The 10,424-nt window shown below is 49.7% G+C and overlaps 1 protein-coding gene across 1 annotated transcript; it reads right to left on the bottom strand.

The window, feature by feature from the left end:
- Positions 1-555: 555 nt before the first annotated feature.
- Positions 556-9,422, bottom strand: SLC35E1 (solute carrier family 35 member E1). The gene is made up of 6 exons (XM_071578193.1): positions 9,000-9,422; positions 8,446-8,516; positions 7,929-8,066; positions 7,168-7,293; positions 6,447-6,692; positions 556-5,050 (listed from the first exon to the last, which is right to left on the bottom strand). Exons 1-6 carry the CDS (start codon positions 9,409-9,411, stop codon positions 4,817-4,819), a joined length of 1,227 nt encoding a protein of 408 aa, XP_071434294.1. The 5' UTR covers positions 9,412-9,422; the 3' UTR covers positions 556-4,816.
- Positions 9,423-10,424: the final 1,002 nt, after the last annotated feature.

The raw sequence follows: 10,424 nt of genomic DNA on the forward strand, positions 1-10,424 counted from the left end.
CCCCCCCCTCACGCCGTGAGGGGCGGAAATATAATTAAAAATTAAGGAAATGAGCGGAAAAAAGAGTCGGTCCGGTCCGAGTGCCAACAGAACGGTGTTACTGGGGAAGGACCTGACGTGCTGCACGTCAAACGTCTGTATTATTAATTATTTATAAAGATAACTTGGCTCGAACAATCGAGATTTAGTCGACGTGATTTTCAATGTTCAGGGACCAATTCCTTCCAAAAGAAGGTGCTGATGGAGCAGTGTCACATCCCAGAGGGTCCGAGGAACAGCAGAAATCGCTCAGCTTCTCTACTGACATGACTCAAACCCCTCACAACCCCCTGGCACACTCGAGGACCTTGGACATGACAACCAGACATCAAAACCCAAATAATTTGATGTCCTTTTGATATTTCAGGTAAACTGAAGCTGCAGGTGGAGGAGAACACCTTGGAATCACCCAAAAGCCTCCATATCCAGTGGGCACCTGGAGCTGGACTCACTGTCCTCATTTCAGGCATTGAATTCCCTTCCCAGGAGTTCCCATCACAGAGAGAACACTCGAGGCACCTTCACAAAAAAAACTTTTTATTATTTACCAGACATACCATGAAGACCCAACTGTTTCATCCCCAGATATAAAACCTCATGAAATGGATGTTGCTGTGTATCCAAATTACAAATATATATATAAAAAAAGAAATCATAATCCAGACTCTGCCCACGATTCTGAGTCCTGGAGACTCACAGATCCCAAAAGACCAGATTAAGTTCAAATCTTGCCTTATATAAGTTTTCCTGCTCCCACCTTTCATCCCAACACAACATTCCTGCTTTTCCATCACAGCCTGTTCAGTCTCCCTGACCCACAGAACACCCCAAAGCTGCAGGTTCCTGACAAAGGTGTTTGCTGAGAACCACCTGCACACCTGGCCCCAGGCAGGAAGGAGTCCCAGCTCCTGGAATTCCCACTGGGATTATTCCCACCAGCCCATAAAGGATCCCAGCAGTATCCACAGGGAGCTCAGTGACATCCAGAGCTTCTCACAGGAGTTGGAGATCAGGAAAACAGCACCAAAGTTTCCATTTGAAGTGCAGGATTTCACACAGGAAGGACTGTCAGCTTGGCTGGGATTATTTTTTTTTGTCAACCCACCCATATTCACATCAATTTATGGAGTTGTAACCTAAAAAAAAGCAACAAAAAGCACATTTTTTTCCCAGTGACTTCACCTGGAACCCACACACTGAGTGTCTCCCACACCTGTCACTTCAGGCTTGTTTCACCACAAAGAGCTCTCAGAATTATTTTTAACAACTCCACAACCTGGCTCAGAAATTTAAGCCTTAAAACAACAAAACTTTTATTTATATTGCACCTCTTTCCCAAAGAGCTGCATGGCAGAAGTTCCTTCTGCTGCAAAAATGCTCCACCAGAAACATGTGGGTTTGAACACAGATTAGAAAGAAAAACTCTGAATTTTCAGGAGCCATCAGGGGTTGACCCCAAATTACTGACAGGACTTTTACAAATCACTCCCCACCTACAAATCCCAACTATTGTCTCAATTTTATTTAACATCCAGTGACTTAAAAACCACAAGCATTTTACCAGATGACAGAGATGCTTTAACTACCCCTGGGTGCTAAAATTGAGTCTGCAATGGAAATATTTCGAGGGTCTCTTGAAAAAGCACCAAATACTCTTTGGAACCACCAACAGAAAACCACATGGAGTGGGCAGAGACAGGTTTTGGTACTTCTAGAACTATTCAGGACTGTTTGGGGAAGAATTTCCCTGTGTTGTGATGTATTTACATGTTAAAAATGCAGAATGGAAATCAAAAGATCTCACAGGACACCAGTCCCTGGTGTCCTAATCCTGGTTACAGCAGTTTCAGGGCTCTGAGACCACTCAGAGGCATCACCCACACAGCAGAACATCAATCCAGTCCCTCACAGGTGGCCATTGTGGCACTCCCAAATCTTCCTGCAAGGAATAACCCCAATCCCACCCCCCTGGCTTTAATAACAAGGTCATTATACAGCATTGTCTAATTTGCCCTTTTTATTCCAGTGTTTCCATCCTTTCTCCAGAGTTAAATACATTGTTAATTTACAAACCATGTGAACACAAATGTTTCACTTTGCTGAACAACATCCCAGGGAGGTTCAGGTTTAAAATACACATTACAACAGCACCAGACACTTCCCTTCCCTGAATGTGGCAATATTGCTCAAGGACCTGGAGCCAGGACCCACCAAACCATCCCCTGCAACCACCTCACTCCTGTTTTAATTACACACAATTACCCTGCTGACCACAGAGCTGAACTGGAGCAGCAGGAGCACTGCCAGGAGTCTCCAGGGAAGAGATTCACTCTCTGGGCCCTAAATGGACAAGCTCCTCATTTGGGTCAGTCCCTTTTTGCTCTGCTTTATTTCAGAGAGAGGCCACGAGCCCAGAGCAGGTACTGGGGTGAGTAATTGTGAACAGAAAGCCCTCACTTGCTGCCAGAAAAAGCTGAGCTGAAGACCTGCCATGATGTGCAGGGCAAGCAAAAAAGGCCTGGGTGTGTTCTGTGAAAGGGAACCATCTAAAGGTATTTAATAAAGCCTCAGACCTGTGGGGATTTACTGCACAAAACAGCTGGGGTTGTACAGATGGCACAGCAGCCACAGCAGAGGATGGAGCAATGAACTCATTGTACTCTTGAACATCCCTTTTCTCTGCTACTTCACCCCCCTGTGAAGTAGGGAAGGATTATTCCCATTTCCCAGGTGGGAAACAGGCACAAAGAATGTGGTACAGCATTTGCAGGGGTCTGACAGGTCACAAGCAGCTCCCCTGGGAAGCAGCTGAACTCACCTGCTCTTGAAATTCTCAGTGTAAATCTCTCATGTTCACATCAGTCCTTTGCAGTCAGCCCCTAATCCAAACCCAGAGCCCACACAAGCCTTTGGACATGGATGGAAATAGTGCAGAGTGAGCCTCAGAAATACACTTTGGGCACTTTCCCCAAATTAAAAAGAAATAATTATACTGGAACTGGCAAAAGAAATTTCACCTGAAGGAAAGTTTTCCTCATGATCTTGTTCACCCCAGATTTATTTACACTTTCTAACCTAAAAGCCCAAGTTCTGAGCTGAATGCACAGACTGAGCTGCAGCAAAGGGGAGGCAGTTCTGCTCACACACAAACTGAACCCACTCTACAGGTTCAGAAGGACCATTTCCTCTTTTGGGCTGTATGGTGGGAGGCTGTTCATGTAACTACCACCCCAAAAGAATAAAATCTGCTTGATTTTGCACTTAAAAATAAACTCTTTATTATCCAGAAAGGAGCCAAATCATCATCACATCATGGAAAGGTGGTTTGTGAAGCAGCAAATAAGAGGAGGGAGCGTTTGGTGCCACACCCTGAATTGGTGTCTGTTACCTCTCTAGTGAAAGAACAACAACACCGAGGCCATCAAAGTCTCACTATCCACCAACTTGCCAGGGCAGGACCCAAAAATCTTTTGCTAAAGCCATAACAAAAATCTGATTCAGGGAAACCCAAATTCAACACTGGGTTTCACTTCATTCAAAGCAATGAGACCCCCCAACTTTGCTCCTTCCATGCACAAATGCAGTACCTGACACACACAGTCACCTTGTCTAGAATTAAATAAGTTCATTTATACTAAATCAGTTCTTTACCATAAATACTCTATTTACTGCTGATTCAAGTAATTTCTCCTTAATTTCCTTTTCAAGCCAGGGGAGCTGCAGGAAGAGCACAGGATACAAAATTCAACTCCTTTCAGCAGAAAATGGAAGTCAGGCTAAATCCACACAGCTACTCCAACAGCAGAAATTAAGAAATTAAACCCACCACACAGAGGCTAAAAAGACTCAAGAAACAATTAAGAATTATGATTCTTCAAATCAATTCAGTCATAAGATAGGAATCATAAGACAGCACATTTTATGCATAAAACTGAGAACAAAACACCTCACATCTTTCAACCCCTCAAGCAACAAAAGAGTTTTGGAAGAACAGGTGTGAAGCAAGTAAAAAAATAAAATCATATTATTCCAAACACTTTATTTGTGAAGGAGTTTCCTGCATGGCCAAGGAAGAGCAATGTCTGAAGTTACAGGACTCAACATGATTTGGAAACAACTATGATTTTCAGCTGGCTTGGGTGTTCTCTACAGTGACTGGGGCAACAGTGATTTAGAGAGTTGTTTCTCTGTGCCTGCAGCACAGAGTTCTGGGAGAGATCAATCCTTCAGAAACACTCTGGTGTGTCCTCCAGGACTGAGAGCAGAGGCACAACACTCGTGAATATCCACGTGGAGCTCCACAGGTGCTCGAGATGAACTCAGGTTTACCTGTTTGCAACTGATACACCTCAGTCAGTCCTCCTCAAACAAATCCTCATTTATGCTTCACTTCCATTTCCTTCTGAAAGCTTCATTAAAAGTACCATTAAAACATTATTAGAGAACAAATTAAAGGTAACGTTACCAGCCTGGGAACAAGATACTGGCCAGAATTCAGCTGCCAAGTGAATAACTGAAAGGAGCAGTGACAGATGTTCCATCCTGCAGTTAACACCAGGATCTCTGCAGAAGATTCCAGTCTCAGCTCTGGCTGCTCCACGTTTAAAGCTCCACCCAGCAGCAGCTGCAGGTCTGCCCAGCTCCCCTGCACAGGCACCTGCCCTGCTGCCAAACCTGCCCAGTCCATGGCTTGTGACATTCACGGATGCACTGGCAGTTTCTGATAATGCTGGGGACACTCTGATAAAGTCCCAGTCTGTACCTGCTGGCCAGGATTCTAAATATCAAAGCGGTTCAGGTTGTAGGTTGTGGGGTAGCTCTGGCGGCCGTACTGGAAATGGTCTGTGAGGACGTTGGTTCGGCCGTACTGGAAATCTCCGTGCTGGGCAAACACTGGGAGTCCATTCGGAGACTTTTCCGGAGGGTTTCGATGCCGTTCCAAATTCACAAGGTCTCCAGTAGTGACTGGAAGCAGCTGCTTCTTTGCTTCTTGGTTTGCATCATACTTTGTCTAGGAAAGGAAGACAGAATGTTTTTCATGGAATGCCAGAATTATTTTTGGATATCAGAAAACAATTCTTTGCAGAGAGAGGAATCAGGGATTGGAATGGGCTGCCCAGAGAGGGGGTGGATTCCCCATCCCTGGAGGTTTTTAACCTGAGCTTGGCCGTGGCACTGAGTGCCATGATCTGGTAAAGGGACTGGAGTTGGACCAAGGGTTGGACTTGATGATCTCAGAGGGCTTTTCCAACCCAATCCATTCTATGATTCTATGGATGTGGCACTGAGTGAGGGTCCACCATGTCTTGATCCAACCCTACTGTGATCACCAGCCCAGGGCACGGAGTGCCCTGGGCTGGTGATCACAGTGGGGTTGGATCAAGGGTTGGACTTGATGATCAAGGTTGGATCAAGGGTTGGATCACAGTGGGGTTGGATCACAGTGGGGTTGGATCAAGGGTTGGATCAAGGGTTGGATCACAGTGGGGTTGGATCAAGGGTTGGACTTGATGATCTCAGAGGGCTTTTCCAATCCATTCTATGATTCTATGGATGCGGCACTGAGGGAGATCTTGGAGGTCTTTTCCAACCCAATCCATTCTATGATTCTATGGATGTGGCACTGAGGGAGAATCCACCACATCTTGATCCAACCCTACTGTGGGGTTGGATCAAGGGTTGGGTCAAGGGTTGGATCACAGTGGGGTTGGATCAAGGGTTGGATCACAGTGGGGTTGGATCAAGGGTTGGACTTGATGATCTCAGAGGGCTTTTCCAATCCATTCTATGATTCTATGGATGTGGCACTGAGGGAGATCTTGGAGGTCTTTTCCAACCCAATCCATTCTATGATTCTATGGATGTGGCACTGAGTGAGAATCCACCATGTCTTGATCCAACCCTACTGTGATCACCAGCCCAGGGCACGGAGTGCCCTGGGCTGGTGATCACAGTGGGGTTGGATCAAGGGTTGAATCACAGTGGGGTTGGGTTGGATCAGAGTGGGGTTGGCTCACAGTGGGGTTGGATCAAGGGTTGGCTCACAGTGGGGTTGGATCAAGGGTTGGACTTGCTGATCTCGGAGGTCTTTTCCAACCCAATCCATTCTATGATTTAGGTTGGAAAACACCTCCAAAATCAGAGAGTCCAACCTGCACCCAAACCCCTCCTTGTCAACTAGACCATGGCACTGAGTGCCACACCCAGAAAATATTAAGATCAAAACTAAAGATTGTGAGAGACCCAACACCCAAATCCTTCACTTGGGCCACGCTCTGCACTGGAGCTTTATGCCCCGTGCTCTACATTTTTGTCCCATCAGCTCTTAACTTGTCCAGCAGATAATTCAAATCTACAGGACTGTTTCAACTGCATTCACCAAGCACACAAACCAAGAAGCCCCTCACCTTGTTGTACAAGAAGACCCCCAGGATGGCTGTCATCATTCCCAGGACGTTGGTGCTGGTGACCGGGTTGCGCAGCATGATGAGGGACACTGTGATGACCATGATTCTCTTTGTGGCGTTGGCAACAGAGTAACTGAGTGGGCTGATCAAGTTTAGGATACTAAAGGCAATGACGTTTTGGGCAAAGTTACAGAACCCACTGATTATAAGCAGCATCAAGGTCCAGGGCCAATGAGACATCGTGCTCTGGGTTAAAGCAAACAGTGGGAGAAAAAAATTATCTCAGGTTTCAGGTAACAACACAAATACAACTTGAGTCACTTCGTACCTGCCACTGGCAGGAGGAATATTTCAACTTAACTCTCAGGAGGCCCTGAGCAACCTGCATTGTGCAACTTTGCAGCTCAGAGAAACCAGGGGACAGACTGGCCCCACACATTCTGGGAGTGTTTGTTCTGTCTCCAACTCCCGAGATTTACACTGACCCATTACCTGCCTCTCCTGACCTGGACAGGAATTCTCACCATAAACACCACGATCACTTTTTTTACATTCTTTTGTGAAACAATCTGCAGGTGTTTCACAACATTTCCTTCCACACTGACCAGGAAATACAATGAAACACTTTAGTGCACTTTTTTGGTTGGGTAGTGGTGGTTTGTTTTTTTTTTTTCTCTTTTCTTTCTAAATAGCAAATCGTCTTCCTAAATACAACACTTACCAGGTCATTCTCTACCAGGAAGGAAGAAAGATCTACCAAAACCCACGTTGGGATCATGAAGAACACAGCATGACACCCCAGGATGTTCAACAACCGAAGGTGATGGATTCGGGAATCTCTTAACACCTGACAAAAGCCATTATTGAACAGCAGTCAGGACACAATAACAGCTTTAGGTGGCAAATAAGTTAGGAAAATAAGTACATTCTATTATAGTATGGATTTCTTATAAACATGGCCAAAGAAAATCAGATATCCATTTGAAAAAATCCAGGGGTTTGAGTGGTGACTCTTGGTATCAACAAGATATTAATACATTTTAAAAGCTCTACAAACCAGAAATCATTTTGTAACTGAACAGAGTCCAGACACACTTTAATTTTGTTTCCAAGGTTTGAAGAAGGGCCCAGTGTTGACAATGAGCTGCTTTGCTACAGTGAAAACATCGGATACAACAAGATACATTAAAAGCTTTCAGGCAGACTGTAAAATTTAAGCACTATTGAACTGTCAGGATTAATAAAAAAAATCCACGATGAGGAGTAAACAAAAGGCTCAGCATAAACTCTGAGTTCTGCCCAGTTTTCAGCTTCAACAGATAGGAAGAGCTGCAGGAACATGCACATGAAATAACAGCCATCCCTTTGGGCTTCTTTGAGTGTAAAGTCAACTAAAAAAAGATATTTATGTATTTGGAAGTACATCCTGTCCTGCTAAAGCACAAGGTTACTGAGCAGCAGTGTGAGCAGCAGAACTGTTACCTTCTTTGAGAAGATGTTCTGAAGGGAAAAGCACAGAGTAGCAGCAAGTGCACTGATGAGTCCCCACATGTCAAAGGAAAGCTCTGTGACAGTGGCCAACAGGACACCAGTGATTATGGGGATCAGAGACAGGTACACCTGCAAGAGGAGCAGAGGAGGAACTTGCATCCTCTAAGAATTTGCATTTCAGCTGAGTTTACACATCCTGCTGATTTAGGGAAGGAAGAATTAACAGAACCAAGGATCAACTTTTATACTACTGTAGGTCAGGGAAATCAAGTGACTACAATAAATCCTCTATAACTTAAACCCCAGTGCATCAGAGAGCATCACCTCTCTCAGTGTGTACATGTTTTACATTCTCAATAAAAGGAAAAGGAACCTGTAGAATCTGCATGACCTAATTCCAGTCACAAAACTCACCCAGCTACCCAAAGTCTGAGCTCTGCTGACCCCAGCCAGGACAGCACAGCCCAAACACCACCAAGAGAAGAAACCTCAACAAACCTGTACACACCTTTGTCGTCTGCTTCTCCTTCATGATGATCCGTGAGAGAAGAACCACCCAAATTGGCATCGTGGCTTTCACTGGGGACGGGAAGAGAAACTTGGTGGGGACACGAAGCTTGGGCCGCCTCCCTCGGCCTCCAGGAGCAGAGGGAGGGATGTGAGCCCGGCTCACGACAGCCCTGAAATCGGCCAGCGCTGGGACATCCCTCCCTGTCACCGTGCCAGCCCTCCCTGTCACCGTGCCAGCCCTCTCTGTCACCGTGCTGGGCACTGGTACAAACAGGGCTGGCTCTTGGTGCTCTGGGACACCGGGCTGGGCACCCCCACGAGCCACGCCAGGTCAGTGCGTGTGGATCCGGTACCAGCACACACCGGGGACCGGGACGTTACCCTGGGCACATACGGGAGTGCTCACTGGGCTTCGGGTCACCACTACGAGCAAATGCGGGGCCCCAGGACATCCCACCGCATGAGCAATGTGGGCTCTGGGCCATCCCACCGGGCACCCCCACGGGCACATCCCGGGCTAGAAACACCGCACCGGGCCCCCTCGAGCCTCACCTGTGTGCGCGTAGGACACGGGGACCCTCCAGAGCGAGACGTGCGCGGACACAGACGCGAAGTACTTGCCGAAGGCGAGCGGGAGGATGTACCGCGGGTACGCGCGGGGCGGCAGCTGCGCGGGGCCGGCGGGCGGGACCCTCCACGCGCGGAGCAGCGGCGGCAGGAGCCCGCACAGCCCCAGGATGTGGAACAGCGAGACGGTGACGGGCCGGGGGAACCCGCCGAGCAGCAGCTTGTTGACAACGTTGCCGCCGGCGCTGAGCCCGTACCAGGCGAGGCACAGCGCGGACACCCGCGCGCCCTCGCGCAGCGCCGGCCCGCGCCCGCCCCGCGCCTTCCCGGCCCCGGTCCCGACACCGGCCCCGGTCCCGGTCCCGGCCCCGGCGGGAGCCGCCAGCGGCGCCGCCATCGCTCCGCAGCCCGAACGTCAGAGCCGCCAGCGCGTCGCTTCCTGGGGCGGGGCGGGCGCGGGGCCGGCGGGGGGAGCGTCACTTCCCTCCGCCATCCCCGGCCCCGCCATCCCCGGCCCCGCCATCCCCGGCCCCGCCATCCCCGGCCCCGCCATCCCCGGCCCCGCCATCCCCGGCCCCGCCATCCCCGGCCCCGCCGCGCTCCCCCCCGTGCCCCGGCAGGACAGTCCGTGTCCCGACAGGGCATCCCCGTGTCCCGACAGGACGGTCCCATGTCCCGGCAGGACAGTCCGTGTCCCGACAGGGCATTCCCGTGTCCCGGCAGGACAGTCCGTATCCCGACAGGACGGTCCCATGTCCCGGCAGGACAGTCCGTGTCCCGACAGGGCATTCCCGTGTCCCGGCAGGACAGTCCGTGTCCCGACAGGGCATTCCCGTGTCCCGGCAGGACAGTCCGTATCCCGACAGGACGGTCCCATGTCCCGGCAGGACAGTCCGTGTCCCGACAGGGCATTCCCGTGTCCCGGCAGGACAGTCCGTGCCCCGACAGGGCAGCCCCGTGTCCCACCGCCCCAGTCTCGTGTCCCCCCGTGTCCCGCCGCCCCAGACCCCTGGCCCGCCCACCGCGCCCTCGCCACGGGGGGTTTGAGCCCGGGGCGCCCGGAGGGGTAACAAAGACCCGGCAGAGCGCGGGGAACAAAAGCGCATCCCAATCCCCGCCGGGCTCAGGTTCCCCGGCGCTCCCGGGCGCCAGCCGGGCAGGTGAGCCACAGGGCAGGGACTGGGCAAAGGTCACGGGCTCGGAGGCACCGAGACAAATCGCTCCTGACCTTTAAAACTGAGTCCAGGAACACGTAACGCTGGGTGAGGGAAAAGATGGGTGAGTACCTGGCAGGCAGGAGGGGTTTTAGAGCCTGGCCCATCCACGCACTGTCAAAAGTCTTTTCTACAGCGTCAATACCTGTCAAAACATGCACTTCAGGTAGTGGCGATTCCCAAAAGATTTGCTGCT

This window comes from Pithys albifrons, chromosome 27 (assembly GCF_047495875.1).
Source record: "Pithys albifrons albifrons isolate INPA30051 chromosome 27, PitAlb_v1, whole genome shotgun sequence".
NCBI lineage: Eukaryota > Metazoa > Chordata > Aves > Passeriformes > Thamnophilidae > Pithys > Pithys albifrons.

Coding starts and splice junctions, on each gene's coding strand:
- SLC35E1 (XM_071578193.1), bottom strand. CDS start 9,411: ATGGCGGCGCCGCTGGCGGCTCCCGCCGGGGCCGGGACCGGGACCGGG. Junction 8,517..8,999: donor CGTGTCCTACGCGCACACAG/GTGAGGCTCGAG, acceptor TCCCGTCCCCAG/TGAAAGCCACGATGCCAATT. Junction 6,693..7,167: donor TCCTGGTAGAGAATGACCTG/GTAAGTGTTGTA, acceptor GCTTTAACCCAG/AGCACGATGTCTCATTGGCC.